At 47.4% G+C, this 17,260-nt stretch overlaps 1 protein-coding gene across 2 annotated transcripts in view; it reads left to right on the top strand.

The window, feature by feature from the left end:
* The window catches only part of MEGF11 (multiple EGF like domains 11), a 610,695-nt gene that overhangs the window by 526,064 nt on the left and 67,371 nt on the right, over nt 1-17,260 (top strand). For both annotated transcript variants that reach the window (XM_030189787.1, XM_030189786.1), the window contains exons 16-17: nt 8,259-8,387; nt 14,970-15,098. In XM_030189787.1, the coding sequence (XP_030045647.1) occupies nt 8,259-8,387; nt 14,970-15,098 (258 nt within the window). The remainder of the gene's footprint in view (nt 1-8,258; nt 8,388-14,969; nt 15,099-17,260) is intronic.

Below are 17,260 nucleotides of genomic sequence, written 5' to 3'. Positions count from 1 at the left end.
ACCCCTAAGAGAGAAACTTCATTGGCATCCTAAGGAACACATCGCATTCACGATCTGCACAATTGTACACAAAATTATCCATGCTGACACCCCAACTTACATGTTAAACCTCGTGGACTTGCCTCCCAGAAACGCCAAAAGATCATCGCGCAAATTTCTCAATCTACACTACCCCAGCTGCAAAGGACTAAAATACAAGCTGATACATGCTACTACCTTCTCTTACACTAGCACGCAGCTGTGGAATGCACTACCGACTGCCTTGAAAACAATTGACAAAATAACCAACTTTCGTAAATCTCTGAAGACATACCTCTTCAACGAGGCCTACAAAGAAAACCCATAGCTCTACTGAATCACTTCACCAACCCATCCTAGACTTGATCATTTACCCTCTTTACTATTCTCTTAAATCTGTCTTCTCCCTTTACTTGACCTGCTCTCATCAATAAATGTATATGATATCCTGAAATGACAATGCCATAACAGATCTCTGTAAGCCACACTGAGCCTGCAAATAGGTGGGAAAATGTGGGATTCAAATGCAATAAATAAAATAAAAATCTAGACCCATGGTCTGAATGCAAATTCTTAAAAATTCAAATGTGAAGTATCAGGGTTCCCAACATGGACCTTGTTTCAAGAAACTGCCTCAGGGAGACCATCCACACCAAAATGTCCCGTTCAAAGTCTTGTCACAGGAAACTTCATTGTTGTCCAGGTTCATAACTCACAGTTTAAAACTCTCAGTAGGATACAGTGACATTATCCTGTCTTTAGTCCAACTAATGAACTCCCACAGTGCAGAATTCTTTGTACATCCTGGGGAAAAGTGAACCCTCCGCTGTGCCAGGCTGCGATACCTTCCTTCCAAGCAATGTAAGACTTCTCCAGTTGGGATGTACACGAGCTTCTGAGACTGGAGCAGTTTCTTGTTCGGAAGTTAGTCTATGATGTTTTACCATGTCATACTACTCCCAGGCACATAGTAGTTTATAGCAAAGCAGTTTTCCGAATGCTGCTGAGGGAGGTGAGATGCAGCTTCTTTTAACCGAGATTGGATAGCAGAGCCGGTAGTGGGAGGCGGGGCTGGAGGTTGGGAGGCGGGGATAGTGCGGGGCAGCCTTATACGGTCTGTGCCAGAGCCAGTGGTGGGAGGCGGGACTGGAGGTTGGGAGGCAGGGATAGCGCTGGGCAGACTTATACGGTCTGTGCCAGAGCCGGTGGTGGGAGGCGGGGATAGTGCTGGGCAGACTTATATGGTCTGTGCCAGAGCCGGTGGTTGGGAGGCGGGGCTAGTGCTGGGCAGACTTACACGGTCTGTGCCCTGAAGAGCACAGGTACAAATCAAAGTAGGGTATACACAAAAGTAGCACACATGAGTTGTCTTGTTGGGCAGACTGGATGGACCGTGCAGGTCTTTTTCTGCCGTCATCTACTATGTTACTATGTAAATATATCTGTTTAACACTAAGAGGATGAGATTCAGCTGGACAGCTATTCAGTAACTTTCAAGGGATAAGTTATTTGTTTAAAATTACCATATGTGAATATTTGACAGAGCTGAATACTGAAGTGTGAATGCTAAAAATGCCAGTTGAACTTTCAGTGGATAACTTATCCTGTTTTGCCCCCATTTGCATGCAGACAGGCTGTTTGTTGTTTAAGTGAATATGTTGAAAATTGTAACAGATTGCAGTGCCTGTATCTTTAAAATGGATAAGACTACAAATCCCTGTAATCCTGTAGGCCCCTGTGTAATAGGCTCTTTCAGAGCACATGTCCCAGATCCCAGTGTCTTGTGGGAATGTTTCTGTTGGCTTGCCTGATTCTCTAAGCATGCTGGGCTAGTGGCTCCCCCTCTTCCTTAAGCTGTCTGCAGCATGCTGCTTCTGTGATCTAGCAGTTAATTGTGTCTGTTGCATTTGCCCTACAAACCCTTGTAACTCTCAAGTTTTTCACCACAGTGTAAAAGTATATGCAGCATCTCTCTTATTAGCATGTTGCTGAATTGCTCCCAGCTTAAGAACATAAGAATAGCCAAACTGGGTCGGACCAATGGTCCATCTAGCCCAGTATCCTGCTTCCAACAGTGGCCAATCCAGGTCACAAGTAGCTTGCAGAATCCCACAGAGTAGCAACATTCCATGTAGAACCCCAAAGAATAGCAAGATTCTGGAATCCTAAAGAGTGACAAGATTCCATGTAGAACCCCAAAAAATAGCAACATTCCATGTAGAACCCCAAAGAATAGCAAGATTCTGGAATCCTAAAGAGTGATAAGATTCCATGCAGAATCTCAAAGAGTAGCAACATTCCATGTAGATCCCCAAAGAATAGCAAGATTCTGGAATCCTAAAGAGTGATAAGATTCCATGCAGAATCTCAAAGAGTAGCAACATTCCATGTAGATCCCCAAATAATAGCAAGATTCCGGAATCTTAAAGAGTGACAAGGTTCCATGCAGAATCTCAAAGAGTAGTGACATTCCATGTAAAACCCCAAAGAATAGCAAGATTCTGGAATCCTAAAGAGTGAAAAGATTCCATGTAGAACCCCAAAAAATAGCAAGATTCCGGAATCCTAAAGAGTGACAAGATTCCATGCAAAATCTCAGAGTAGCAACATTCCATGTAGAACCTCAAAGAATAGCAAGATTCTGGAATCCTAAAGAGTGACAAGATTCCATGCAGAATCCCAAAGGGTAGCAACATTCCATGTAGAACTCCAAAGAATAGCAAGATTCTGGAATCCTAAAGAGTGACAAGATTCCATGCAGAATCCCACAGAGTAGCAACATTCCATGTAGAACTCCAAAGAATAGCAAGATTCTGGAATCCTAAAGAGTGACAAGATTCCATGCAGAATCCCACAGAGTAGCAACATTCCATGTAGAACCCCAAAGAATAGCAAGATTCCGGAATCCTAAAGAGTGACAAGATTCCATGCAAAATCTCAAAGAGTAGCAACATTCCATCTAGAATCTCCAATAGGAGGAGTGGCCTAGTGGTTAGAGCACCAGTTTTACAATCCAGAGGTGGCCAGTTCAAATCCCACCACTTCTCCTTGTGATCTTGGGCAAGTCACTTAACCCTCCATTGCCTCAGGTACAAACTTACATTGTGAGCCCTCCTGGAACAGAGAAATACCCAGTGTACCTGAATGTAACTCACCTTGAGCCACTACTGAAAAAGGTGTGAGCAAAATCTAAATAAATAAATATACACTCATTCTGCACCTGGACTAGCTTGCTACACACACTGTAACTTAGATTAATTCCTTATCTCTTGCTTAACTATACAATGAACTTGCCTCGAGTTAAGCCATCCATCTATTTATCCCAACTGACTCTGTACCATGCATCTTGTCCCCATCTATACATCTGGATTTGGGCTGTCAGACAGGGGCGTAGCCAGACCCCAAGGTTGGGGGGGCACATTTTGGCCACCCTCCCACCACCACCACCACTGCCTGCCCCCTCCCCCGCCGCACCTTAGCTGGCGGGGGTCCCCAACCCCCACCACCTAAAGCGTTTGTCTGTTTTCAACGCCCTGCAAGCTCGTTTTAATGAAACTGAGCATGCGAGCACAGCGCTGAAAACCGGACAGGGCACCAATCAGATAACGTTGGGTAGTGGGGCTCACAGCCATTCTAGGAGGCATTAAACACCAGTACCAGCCCTTTGCGCAAATGAATGAGTATGAGCTGAAAAGATAGCAACGGCATGATACTGGAAACTTTTTGACACAACCAACACGTTATACAACACTTTACAACGTGAAGGGAGCCATTTTGATCCTTAGTGATACCATTGATGGCATTTCAAGTTTAACAATAATGTGAAAATAACCTTGATTTGAACTAAAAAAAAAAAAAAAGAAATCCTAGATACTAAAACAATCAAGACATACAATTCGGACTGAAGGAAGATGAACTTGATGCCTTTTCTCAGCTTCCGCATATACACAAGCACTTCCCGGTCACATATATGCTCGAGATTCCCTCATCAAAACGACAAAATAGTAACAGTACCCCAGAAAACCAGCGCGGCCAAAAAGTGCAACTGATCCCGGCTCTCCCTACAGCAACCAACCAACCTCCCAGAGCTCCACAAAAGAGCAACGGACAACAAAGCCAGCATTTCTCCATGGTGTGACAACCCAGAGACAGCTCAGTCACTGCCAACATGAGAGAATCCCCCAAGGTACCATCAGTCCAGGCCAGCACGAAAAAAAAAAACAAGAAACAAAATGTCTCCTACCCACCAAAGCCCGAGCCTTTCCCACACATTGCACACGCATCAGAGAAAAAGAGCCAGAAACAACATTTTATTCTTTTAAACCCCCTCTCCCACCCCCTCGCCTTCGAATAACGGGTACCGGTACCTCACACACATATGCATTCCACACACGCTTATCCTGCCCTCCCCGCACCTGAGACACCACTGCTGCCGCTCCTGTTCCACCATTATTATTATGATGATTATTATTAAATATGAATATTGGTGATTTTACCCCATCAGTCGCACTCTCCCCTTCTCCGTCTCTCGTTTCTTATACAGCAACGTGCTCAGAAAACCCCCGCTTCCTTCATTCATTCGCACGCTGCATAGCTGCGGCTGGCGAGCACGAGCACCTGCAGCTCCAAAGAGTGTCAGGCTTCTTCCCTGGAAGCACTGGTTTGTGAGCCCTTGGACCACTACCGTGGAGCGGCAGTGGCAGGCAAGGTCACCTTCAAAGCAGAGATGAGGCAAGGCTGGACTGGAACCCTGGACTGGAGTTCCGCACTGGAATACACAGGACTGGAATGCATCGGATGGGTGCGCACTGGACTGGAACCCACTGGACTGGTACACACTGGAGTGGAGCCCACTGGACTGGAACACACGGGACCGGAACCTGCTGGACAGAAACACACTGGACCTAGGCTTCACCTACGCTTAGCCACCGTTCCCTGAAGGTTGAGCCCTCAGGTTCGGGCAGCCGGCAGGGCTTACAGGAAAACCGGAACTGGAACTAGCAAGCAGGAACAACAGGAATCAGGATACAGAAGTGCCCCCAGGCACCTAGGCGAAAGCAAGGCAGACAGGCAGGGAATGTCCGGAATCTGGCAATAGTCATGTCTGGCCACAGGCAGAGAATATCCGGGTTCAAGTAGAAGTCGGGTCAGGCAGCAGGCAGCAAGTATCGGGGTTCAGGCAGAGAGTAGTCAGTTTCAGGCAATGGTCAGGTCAAGTAGCAAGACTATGGCTGGAGCTCCAGTAGCAAGGAGTACTGGCAGCGGACAGGACTAGGGCTGAAGCTCCAGAAGCAAAGGAAAACACACACGGGAAAACCAGAAAGCTAAACACAAGAAAACAAGTAAAGCTGTACACAAGCTAACAAGAAAGCTATGCCCAAGCTACTAGTACCAAGCTAGAAACTCACACTGAACTGGACAAGGTAGCAGTGCACAGAGCACTCTAACATACCAGGGACCTTAGACGATGCAAAGGCAAAGGCTGCAGTCTCTAAGTGATTAATAAAGCCCTTCAACACCTGAGGAGCAGCTGCAGCCATCAGTAAGCCACTACGGAGGCTGTCCAGGCACAAACAAGAGAGACAAGTCCAGCAGCCTGGAAGAACCGGACTGGACTGGGCTAAAGTCTGGAACGGACAGGAACAGCAAGACAAACTATGGCAGCCACTGGCTCTGGCCACCAGCGGGTGAGAGGAGCACCAACCAAGGAGCAGGCAGAGCGCACACAGAACACAGAGAGACTTAGAATACCTAAGTGCAGCACAGAGGAGCAAACAGAGCCAGGCTGGAGACAGAGGTAGAGCTAACTCAAGCAGCACCCTCAGGTGCAGTAGAGTGGAGTAATTAGAGCCATGCTGGAAGCAGCCAGCACACAGAAGGAAAACTACTCCAGAAAGGATAGGCAGAAGCCAGCTTAGAAGCTGACCCCCAGAAATAAGGTAAGTCTGAGGGTGGTCACAGCCACAGACGTGACAATGAGCTAGGATGGGAGGGTGGAGAAGGGTTGACGGTGATGCGTGCAAGCCGGAAGGACCCAGAAAATGGTTCACTGCGGCCAGGCAATGTAAGACGCGAGACAGACGCCTTAGCTGGCGGGGGTTGGGGACCCCCGTTAGCCAAACCAGGGGCACCGGAGCCAGTTTTGGGGGGGGGGGAGCCAGGCTCCCATGGCCCCCCATAGCTACTCCACTGCTCTCAGGTATATGGTAAGCCGTGTTGTAGAAAATCTTTAGCATCATATCTATGTTAGTTGAATGTTCTAATGCTGCTTATTAGATGTTTCATTAGTGTTATACTGACGTATTATAACTCTGTGATTTGAATTTCACTGCTGTTCAAAGTGTATATTTTTGATCCTGTTTCATGGTAGTCCTATTACTAGGTTTCAATTTACTGTTCTCAAGTTTACTTCATTTATTATTATTATTATTAGCATTTGTATAGCGCTACCAGACGCACGCAGCGCTGAACACCTGACATAAAGAGACAGTCCCTGCTCAAAAGAGCTTACAATCTAAATAACACAGACAGACATATACTAATATAATATAATATAATATAATATAATATAATATATAATAATAATACAGACAGACAGACAGACATGTTTGGCCATTTTTACTGTTATGCTGTTAACAAAATTGTAAGTTTTATGTTATCTGTAAACTGTATCTACTGTACACCGCCTTGGGCGGATCTCTTCATAAAGGTGGTTAATAAATCCCGATAAATAAAATAAGGTGAACTCAGGAGGATGGTATCTACATTTCCCTGAATAAAAGAATCATGGATCCTCATGGTAAAATTTGCAGTTACCATGGCTTAACACAGGACTTTACTGCACAGCACCTATAGGGGGCGCTCCCAGTATTTTCAATTGCAGCTTATGCGTTATCATTCACATTAATGCATGGTACCTGCTATGTAGAAGGCGGTAAGAGGTCCCATGTTAACCGCGTGTTAGCATCTGGTAAGTGCTGCGTTTTTACTGCCAAACACCTTCCACGCAGGGGCGTAGCTATGTGGGGCCACGGGGGCATGGGCCCCCACAGATTACGCCCTAGCCCACTCTACATTTGACCCACCCCCACCCCGCCGCCGCATTAGGTACCTTATTTTCTGGCGGGGGTCCCCAAACCCCACCAGCCAAAGAGTCTTCTTCAGCGCCGATCGACTCTGGCACCTTCGTAGTGTGATCATCTGTTTCTGACACCTTACGTCCTGCACTGTGCATGTAGCCCCATGCAGGACGTAAGGCGTCAGAAACAGATGATCCCACAACGAAGGCGCTGAAGAAGACTCTTCGGCTGGCGGGAATTGGGGACTCCCGCCAGCAAACAAGGTACCGGCGGCGGGGCGGGCAGTGGCGGGGGGGTTTGCGGTTGCGGCGGCGGGGAGGGTCCAAAGTGGTGGGGGGGTTGGCGGCGGGGGGAGGCAGCTAAACAGTGCCCCCTGACCTCGGTCTCTGGCCCCCCTCCCTCCGAGGTGTGGCTACGCCCCTGCTTCCAGGTCCTCTCTCTGCCCATGACACACCCTCTGACACAAAAAGCACTTAACATGTGGTTTATTGCGCTGCAACTGCTAAATTACCAGGGCTCTGTGCTAACAGTTACCACGTGTAAACCACATATTAAACAGAGGAACACTATCTATAGCGCTAAACATTAGTCGCTTATGTCCGCACTAAATTTTCAACACCGAAATCTCAGACCTGTGCAAGAACACAAGTGCTGATTTACAGAATAGCGTCTGTGTGTCTGCACAGATCTGCAAAGGGGGCGTGGCCAGGAGAGAAGCATGGGCAGGTCAGGGGCGTTCTCTTAAAATGCGCTCAGTGTCATAGAATAGCCTGGATCCACGTGCAGCTAGCAGGCCAGGATTTGCACCTGGTTTCAGTCGCTGTAACTGGTCCGGATCCCAGCGCTATGCACTGTTCCATAAAGGGCGTCGATCCCAGAACGTCTGTTCTAGAACCCCTTTCAGCGCCGAATTATGAACGTCATTCGCTGAATCCGACCCTAAGTGCTTAACGCAGTTTGATAAAAGTTCATCGGAAAGTGTTGCGTCTCTCTTGTATCAGGACCTCGAAGCAGAGGTTCGTAGTCTCTCAGTTTCTAGTGTGTGATTTTTGGAGACACTCTCTTTGTTATAGACGTTTGCAATCTTTCCTCATGTGACCCCAAGCTGGGAATCCTAGTTTCTGCTCCTGTGCAGTCTCTGCTCTCTCTCTCTCTCCGTAGCATGTGCCAGCGGGAGGTTCGGAAAGGACTGCGCTAATGTCTGTTCCTGCACCAAGAATGGTACCTGTGACCCTATCGATGGATCTTGCCAGTGTTTCCCGGGTTGGATTGGGCAAGACTGCTCCGAATGTAAGTAATCCATCCTCTTGACAGCTTCTGTCGTGAACCTGCATCTCCTTTCCTGCTTTACTACTCAGGGTGGGGCTGCAGGGGATGGGAGTGACTTTTTAAGTAGGGGCATCCGGAAGCTGCTGTAATGCTTGTGCGAAATATGTAATGTTACAAGAGGAATGAGGTCGTACAATGAGCAAGGGAGGGCCAAGAAACAAGGCCTTAGATGTTGGAAGTCTGATGGAGCTGTTATGCAAATGCACATTGTTACAGGAGGGGAGGGGAGGGGGGGTTACTCAATATGAGTGAATGAACGATTGTAATAAGAGTACATAAGTACATAAGTACCGCCATACTGGGAAAAGACCAAGGGTTCATCAAGCCCAGCATCCTGTCTCCGACAGCAGCCAATCCAGGCTTCAAGAACCCGGCACCCCCCCCCCCCCCCCCAAAAAAAAAAAAAAAAATTAATTTTTAATAATGTTCAATGGACTTTTCCCTCAGGAATCTGTCCAAACCCCCTTTAAACTCCGTAAGGCCAGTTGCTGTCACTACATTCTCTGGCAACGAGTTCCAGAGTCCAACTACACGCTGAGTTTTAAATCTACCATATTCTAGCTTCATCTTGTGTCCCCTGGTTCTATTGTTGTTTGAAAGTGTAAACAAACGCTTCACATCTGTCTGCTCTACTCCGCTCATTATCTTGTAGACTTCTATCATATCACCCCTCAGCCGCCTTTTCTCCAAGCTGAAGAGCCCTAACCTTCTCAGCCTTTCCTCATAGGGAAGTCGTTCCATTCCCTTTATCATTTTCGTCGCCCTTCTCTGCACCTTCTCTAATTCCTTTATATCTTTTTTGAGATGCGGCAACCAGAATCGAACACAATATTCGAGGTGCGGTCGCACCATGGAGCGAGAAAACCTTTCTCCTATTTGTTTTAAATCTATCATATTCTAGCTTCATCTTGTGTCCCCTGGTTCTATTATTGTTTGAAAGTGTAAAGAAACGCTTCACATCTGTCCGCTCTACTCCGCTCATTATCTTGTAGACTTCTATCATATCACCCCTCAGCCGCCTTTTCTCCAAGCTGAAGAGCCCTAACTTTCTCAGCCTTTCCTCATAGGGAAGTCGTTCCATTCCCTTTATCATTTTCGTCGCCCTTCTCTGCACCTTCTCCAATTCCTTTATATCTTTTTTGAGATGCGGCAACCAGAATCGAACACAATATTCGAGGTGCGGTCGCACCATGGAGCGAGAAAAACTTTCTCCTATTTGTTTTAAATCTATCATATTCTAGCTTCATCTTGTGTCCCCTGGTTCTATTATTGTTTGAAAGTGTAAAGAAACGCTTCACATCTGTCCGCTCTACTCCGCTCATTATCTTGTAGACTTCTATCATATCACCCCTCAGCCGCCTTTTCTCCAAGCTGAAGAGCCCTAACCTTCTCAGCCTTTCCTCATAGGGAAGTCGTTCCATCCCTTTTATCATGTTCATCGCCCTTCTCTGCACCTTCTCCAATTCCTTTATATCTTTTTTGAGATGCGGCGACCAGAATTGGACACAATATTCGAGGTGCGGTCGCACCATGGAGCGATACAACGGCATTATAGCATGCTTGTTTTTGTCAGAGCTGACACTAGGGGTCAGAAAAGAAAGAAGGGGAAAGCGACTAATCATGATGATGCCCTGATGAGGACCAGAAGGGAGGACGTACAGAGGCTATGTGTAAGGAGCAGGAGGATGGAGAGAGATTCTACTGATGAAAATGAAGAAAATTTCATAATGAAGCTTTCTTTAGTTGGTAATATTTCATTAATGCTTTTCTTTACTTCATTACAGTTCGAGGACTCTCTCCCAGAGGTCCTAAACTTTTGATTATTTTTCAAATGAGGCTTAATCCTTAGCCTTCTAGTCAGGGATTTAACCGTTGGGAATAAGCTCCGTTTACTCCTTTCCCTTCATATTGTGCAAAAACAGAGTCAGGCCATTACATTTCACGCTTAGCCCAAAAGAGTCACACCGTGAACTGCAGCAGTGGGGAGAGGAAGGGGGTCGCCGATACCAGGACTCGTTCCCCCAAGTAGTGCATGAAATGCACAGGTAAATATTATCTCTGCCCTGCACATTGGGGATTAGTTTTTGCTTTGAATTTTTATCAGGAGCCACGGGGAAGGGAGAGCGGAGCGTTTGGTCAGTCGGTGCTTTCCTATCGTACAGAATGATTTACTTTCTCTGTCTGCTCTAAACAGATTTGTTTCTTATTCAAAACGAACACAGCGAGTTACTCATTTTCAGTACAACAAGGAGAAATAAACTGAGTTGGCGGTAAAGAATTGCAAAGACCCTGCTTTGCCCTGTAGACCGTCAGATAAAGGAATAAAGACATCACACACAAAATAGTCTCGGGGCAGCTTCGTGTTTATGCTTATAATAAGCACAGCTGGCTAAATCGAGGCACAGAGTGGTCAAGTTTTTCCCTGAAATTTCCCCCAAATGTATGCTCGCTCAGGGCTGGTGCTGGGGTCTCTGGCGTCCCCTCCTTTCCCCCCCCCCCCCCCCCAGTCCAGCATCTCCTTTCTCGATTCTCTCTCCTCCCTATCTAGCATTCCCCCTTCTCTCTACCCTCCCCTCCCTCAGGAGCAACAGAACACATTTTTTTTTGGGGGGGGGGGGGGAACCAGAGCTCCGCTCTACCTCCAGTTCCCACAGCCATTTACATTCAATTTTATGTAAACCATATACCCCCCTAATTCAATAACAGGATGCCTAAAGCTAGGTCCTGTTTGTATGCATGTGTTACAGAATACTAAGCACATATACGCCTGAAGAATAGGAAGATCCTCCACACACCTCCAAGGACACTAAAGTCCTCCCAAGGGGTATCCCTACTACTACTACTACTACTTATCATTTCTATAGCGCTACTAGATGTACACAGCGCTGACAACACCTTCTTCAAAACACATTACACAATGTGATACCCGCAAGCGAGCCTTCTCCGGAGTAGCCCCCACACTCTGGAATGCATTGCCTGAAAGGCTCCGCTTAACACAAGACTATCTCTACTTCAGGAAGCAGGTGAAAGCTTGGCTCTTCAACCAAGCCTTTAATGGAAGAAGTAACTAACTTGTTAGTCTCACTCACATACACAAGGAGTGACTCGGGCTGCACATACCTCAGCGGGACATGTTTATCCACTCCTACCCTAGCTGAGATCATATTTAACCATCTCTCTGACCTCACTTGCAACTTTCTTCAAATCAGTCACCTTACTTTCTAATTCTTCCTACTTTCTTACTCATCTATATGTTACAACTTTGCCTTACCCTTCACTACCAATTATAATGTTCTAGTACATATTGTGTTGTCATTGCAAGTGGTATACCATGCCATACTTTGTATTGTTGTTCGAATATTTTTACTGCTCTAATTGCCTCCTGCTCATGTTTGATCTATTCTTACTGTACACCGCCTTGAGTGAATTCCTTCAAAGAGGCGGTAAATAAGTCCTAATAAATAAATAACCCGCCCGATATTCAGAATTAACCGGCCACGGCTTAGCGGGCAAAGATAGACCTGCTTTTTATAGGCCAAAATTTGTCCCTTCAGAGCAGGTTAAAAGTACTTGTCGGTTTCCACAAAATATGAAGTTTTTCTGCAGTTAAAGAGGCTACACCAGGGCACTGGTTAGGCAGGGGAGTAAAACAACTCTCATATAATATCTGATTTTCACAAATATCTGCACTATTTCTACCCTTCTGCTCCCCCAGTTGTTCACCTGCACAAACAGTGGTGTGCTCTTAACGATCACAGGGCCAGCACAACGTGGTAAGCGGAGTGAACATGGCAGGGGGCGCCAACATTTGAGGGTGGCAAAAGCTGCCAATGCGTACCCATTATGCCGACCCTGGATCGTGACACTCCACTGGCTTTCGCCCTCCCCAGCTGCCTTGCTGTTTGGAGTCCTTAGGAGAATGCCAGAAACATCTCTTTCACTGCTGCCACTCTGCCTCTAGTCTACTACTACTACTACTACTACTACTACTACTTGACATTTCTAAAGCGCTACTAGGGTTACGCAGCGCTGTACAATTTAACATGGAAGGACAGTCCCTGCTCAAGGAGCTTACAATCTAAAAGACAGGTGTACAATCTAAAGACAAGTGTGGAGTCCGTCTGATAGGGCATACTATATTTCACGAAAGGTTAGGTGCCGAAAGCAGCATTGAAGAGGTGAGTTTTAAATGGGTCAAATGGGTCTGGGTCTGGGTCTCCAGCACTGTGTATTTACTACTACTACTACTTAACATTTCTAAAGCGCTACTAGGGTTACGCAGCACTGTACAATTTAACACGGAAGGACAGTCCCTGCTCAAGGGACTATCTAGATTATCTACTTCCAGTTTCGTGACTAGAAGCAGAGCAGCGGCAGTGGAAGAGCTGCTCCCATTATTAAAGAGCAGGGGGTTGATACTACTACTACTACTACTACTTGACATTTCTATAGCGCTACTAGGGTTACGCAGCGCTGTACAATTTAACACGGAAGGACAGTCCCTGCTCAAGGGACTATCTAGATTATCTACTTCCAGTTTCGTGACTAGAAGCAGAGCAGCGGCAGTGGAAGAGCTGCTCCCATTATTAAAGAGCAGGGGGTTGATACTACTACTACTACTACTACTTGACATTTCTATAGCGCTACTAGGGTTATGCAGTGCTGTACAATTTAACATGGAAGGACAGTCCCTGCTCAAGGGACTATCTAGATTATCTACTTCCAGTTTCGTGACTAGAAGCAGAGCAGCGGCAGTGGAAGAGCTGCTTCCATTACTAAAGAGCAGGGAGTTGATACTACTACTACTACTACTACTTGACATTTCTATAGCGCTACTAGGGTTACGCAACGCTGTGCAATTTAATAAAAGAGGGCAGTCCCTGCTCAAAGGAGCTTACAATCTAAAGGACGAAATGACAAGTTGGGGTAGTCTAGATTTCTTGAGTAGTGGTTAGGTGCCAAAGGCGACATTGAAGAGATGGGCTTTTAGCAGGGATTTGAAGATGGGCAGGGAAGGGGCCTGGCGTATGGGCTCAGGGAGATTATTCCAAGCATGGGGTGAGGCAAGGCAGAAAGGGCGGAGCCTGGAGTTGGCAGTGGTGGAGAAGGGTACTGAAAGGAGGGATTTGTCTTGAGAGCGGCTAGTCTGATATTGGGAATGGGGAAAAGGGGAGCTAAGAGAGGGGGCAGGTGGGGCTCGGAAGTGGGCTGATGCAGGGTAGAAAAATGGGGCAGGTAGGAGAAAGGGGCTGATGGCTAAAATACAGAAACACTGAATTAAAACCCTAAATATGCCTTAAGCAAGGAACAGCTGTACAAGCTGGATGTGAGCTGGCCAAACTTTTCTGAATCCTTCACTGGCATTTGGTGTTGCTGTTGACCCTCATCGTGCAGTGGTATATGTCACTCAAAGAGGGGAAAATATTATAGATAGATATATATTATGACAAATATGAGGGGCCAGGCAGATCTAGAACCCGGGAAGCCAGAACGAGACACTGGAAAGGCAGACATTTGAGGGAACTATTGAAGGACTGCAGCTCCCAGCTTCCTCCCCTGACTCTTCTAGAAAGGATAACCCACACCACAATGACTACAAAACCCGGTGCCAAGCGGCGGAGAAGTGGTGACAATATCAAACATATAAACGGCGAGTGACCGTACTCACTCGCAAATGCGCAGTACAGACCTTCTCTGCCCCGCCCCCACGTCAATACGTGATGACGGGGGGCGGAACACAGAGGGTCTGTACTGCGCATTGCTGAGGGAGGGACACCGCCGTCTAACGCTCCCCCCACCTGAGTCGCCGCCACCACCCACCTTCTACCCGGTCGGGCCCTCGCTCCACTATTGAAACAGTGAGGGTCCGGGAACGCAGCACTGAGCTCTGCTGAGCTGCCGACATTGCCCTTCCTTCTTCTTCTCTGCCTCTGTCCCGCCCTCAACAACGTTACGTCACACGAGGGCGGGACAGGCAGCTGCAGGCAGAGAAGAAGAACGAAGGCCGACGTCGGCAGCTCAGCAGAGCTCAGTGCTGCGTTCCCGGACCCTCGCTGTTTCAATAGCGGAGCGAGGGCCCGGCCGGGTGGAAGGTGGGTGGTGACGGCTCGGTGGGGGGGGTGCGCGAACTCGGAGGGGGAGGGGCAGCGGCGAACTCGGCGGTGGGGGCGGGCCTTTCAACCCCCCCTTCCTATAATAGCCCGTAAAAGTCTAGTATATATATACACACACACACACACACACACACACACACACCTCAGGGTCCATCAAGGAGTTTTGCAGAGAATGCACGGAGCAGAAGGAATACTTCTTTTACCAAGCTCAGGTGCAGATGAGAACTGGTTAACTTGTATATGGTTTCGCGGGTGTATTAGATTGTAAGCTCTTTTGAGCAGGGATTGTCATTTTTGTTAAACTATACAGCGCTGCGTAACCCTAGTAGCGCTCTACAAATGTTAAGTAGTAGTAGTAGTTTATCTCTGTTTGAGATTAAATATTGCACTAATCATTTAGTTTTGAGGTATTTGTTTTGTTTCTCTCTAGCTTGTCCTCCTGGATCCTGGGGCCTGGACTGTACGCAGATCTGTAGATGTGAGAATGGTGCGCTCTGCAGTGCTTACGACGGTGAATGCTTTTGCACGCCAGGCTATGCCGGACTCTACTGCACGCAACGTAAGATTTGACTGTACAATGCTGCCCCCTTGTGGCAGTCCAAGAATAAGCACTTTTCAAGGCACTTGTCACTATTTATCTGTGATTAATATGTGCTGTGGTGGTTTATTCATATTTGGAAAGTAATCTGTACTAGATTATTGATCAGTTTTCCTACTCTAGAACTGATTACATTTTCACCAGAAAAAAATGCAGTGTTACAGAAATTCAGATTTCCAACGTGCCACTGTTGCATGAAGATTGTTGTGGTGACAGGACAGTACATCTGCTTTAAGAGCATAAGAATAGCCATAGTGGGTCAGACCAATGGTCCATCTAGCCCAGTATCCTGCTTCCAGCAGCGGCCAGTTCAGGTCACATGTACCTGGAACAATCCCAGCTATTAGCAAGATTCATGCTACTGATCCCGGGGACAAGCTGTGGCTCTTCCCATGTCTAATTCAATAGCGCAGTTTTGCTATAGTACAGTGGCGTAGGAAGGGGGCGGGAGGGGCGGTCCGCCCTGGGTGCATGCGCTCGGGGGGGGTGCCGGCCCCGCTGGTTCCCTCCTGTCTCTGGCCCGGAACAGGTTACTTCCTGTTCCGGGGCAGAGAGAGCAGGGAACCAGCGGGGCCGACGCAGCTCCGAGTGACGTGCACTCGGGGCGGATCAGCCCTCCCGCAGGTAAGAATGCGGTCCGGGGGGGGGGTTTCGCTCTGGAGGGGGGGTGCGCCGCAGAGGGGGGGGGGTCACGCTGTGCTGCACCCAGGGGGGGGTGCGCAGCGGCGACCCGCCCAGGGTGTCATTAGCCCTCGCTACGGCACTGCTATAGTAAAACTGGAAAAGCACACTAAAGTTAATTGTTAAGGAAAACACAACCATGGAAGAGCTGATGGAAAGCGGTGCAGCTTTCTGCAAGACTTCAGATGACATAGGGGGCTATAGCCTACAATCACACAGGTGCCCTGGAAAATGTGTACTTGTGCAGTGGAGATATTCTGCATTTACACAACCCCGTAGCTGGGTATGATATCTAGAGCATGTTAACATTATTATTAGCATTTGTATAGCGCTACCAGACGCACGCAGCGCTGAACACCTGACACAGAGAGAGACAGTCCCTGCTCAAAAGAGCTTACAATCTAAAAAATACAGACAGACAAGACAATTAAGGGCGAGGGAAGTACTGGGTGAGAAGGAACAAGGGGAGGTAATTGAGTAGTGGTTAGGAGCCAAACGCAGTGGTGAAAAGGTGGGTTTTCAGCATAGATTTGAAAGCAGGTAGAGATGGAGCTAGACATATAGGTCCAGGAAGTCTATTCCAGGCATAAGGTGCTGCGAGGGAAAAGGAACGAAGCCTGGAGTTAGCAGTGGAGGAGAAGGGGGACGACAAGAGAGATTTGTCCAGTGAACGGAGTTCACGGGGAGGAATGTAGGGAGAGATGAGAGTGGAGAGGTAATGGAGGGCTGCAGAATGGATGCATTTAAAGGTCAGGAAGAGAAGTTTGAACTGTATGCGGAAGCGGACAGGGAGCCAGTGAAGTGGCTTGAGGAGTGGGCTAGTGTGGGTATAACGATTCTGGCGGAAAATAAGTCGTGCCGCAAAATTTTGGACAGATTGGAGAGGAGAGAGATGGCTGAGCAGAAGACCAGTGAGAAGTAAATCGCAATAATCCAAGCGAGAGGTGACAAGGGTTTGGATAAGGGTTCTGGTAGCGTATTCAGAAAGGAAGGGGCGGATTTTGCTAATGTTGTAGATAAAGAAATGACAGGTTTTGGCAATCTGTTGAATATGTGCAGAGAAGGAGAGAGAGGAATCAAAGATGACTCCAAGGTTACGAGCCGAGGAGACAGGGAGGATGTGAGAGCCATTAACAGAGACAGAGAAAGGGGGAAGAGGGGAGGTGGGTTTAGGGGGAAAATGAGAAGTTCAGTTTTAGTCATGTTTAGCTTCAGATAGCGTTGAGACATCTTTAAAGGTCCATTTTACATGTTGAGATCAGAATCTGTGATATTGTACAAAAGGCTGTGCTGAATGTAAAATTCAGCGTAAGGAGATGTGGAGAGCACGTGCATTTGCCAGTGGGACCAGCTGTTTTATCCGTGTGAAGCCGGCCCATTTTGCAAAATTATATGTATAAGTTGCCACCAGTTAAGCACTGAGGCTGCAATTATTTTTTTCC

Source organism: Microcaecilia unicolor, chromosome 1, assembly GCF_901765095.1.
Source record: "Microcaecilia unicolor chromosome 1, aMicUni1.1, whole genome shotgun sequence".
Lineage (NCBI taxonomy): Eukaryota > Metazoa > Chordata > Amphibia > Gymnophiona > Siphonopidae > Microcaecilia > Microcaecilia unicolor.
This window is presented reverse-complemented; position numbering and strand designations above follow the sequence as displayed.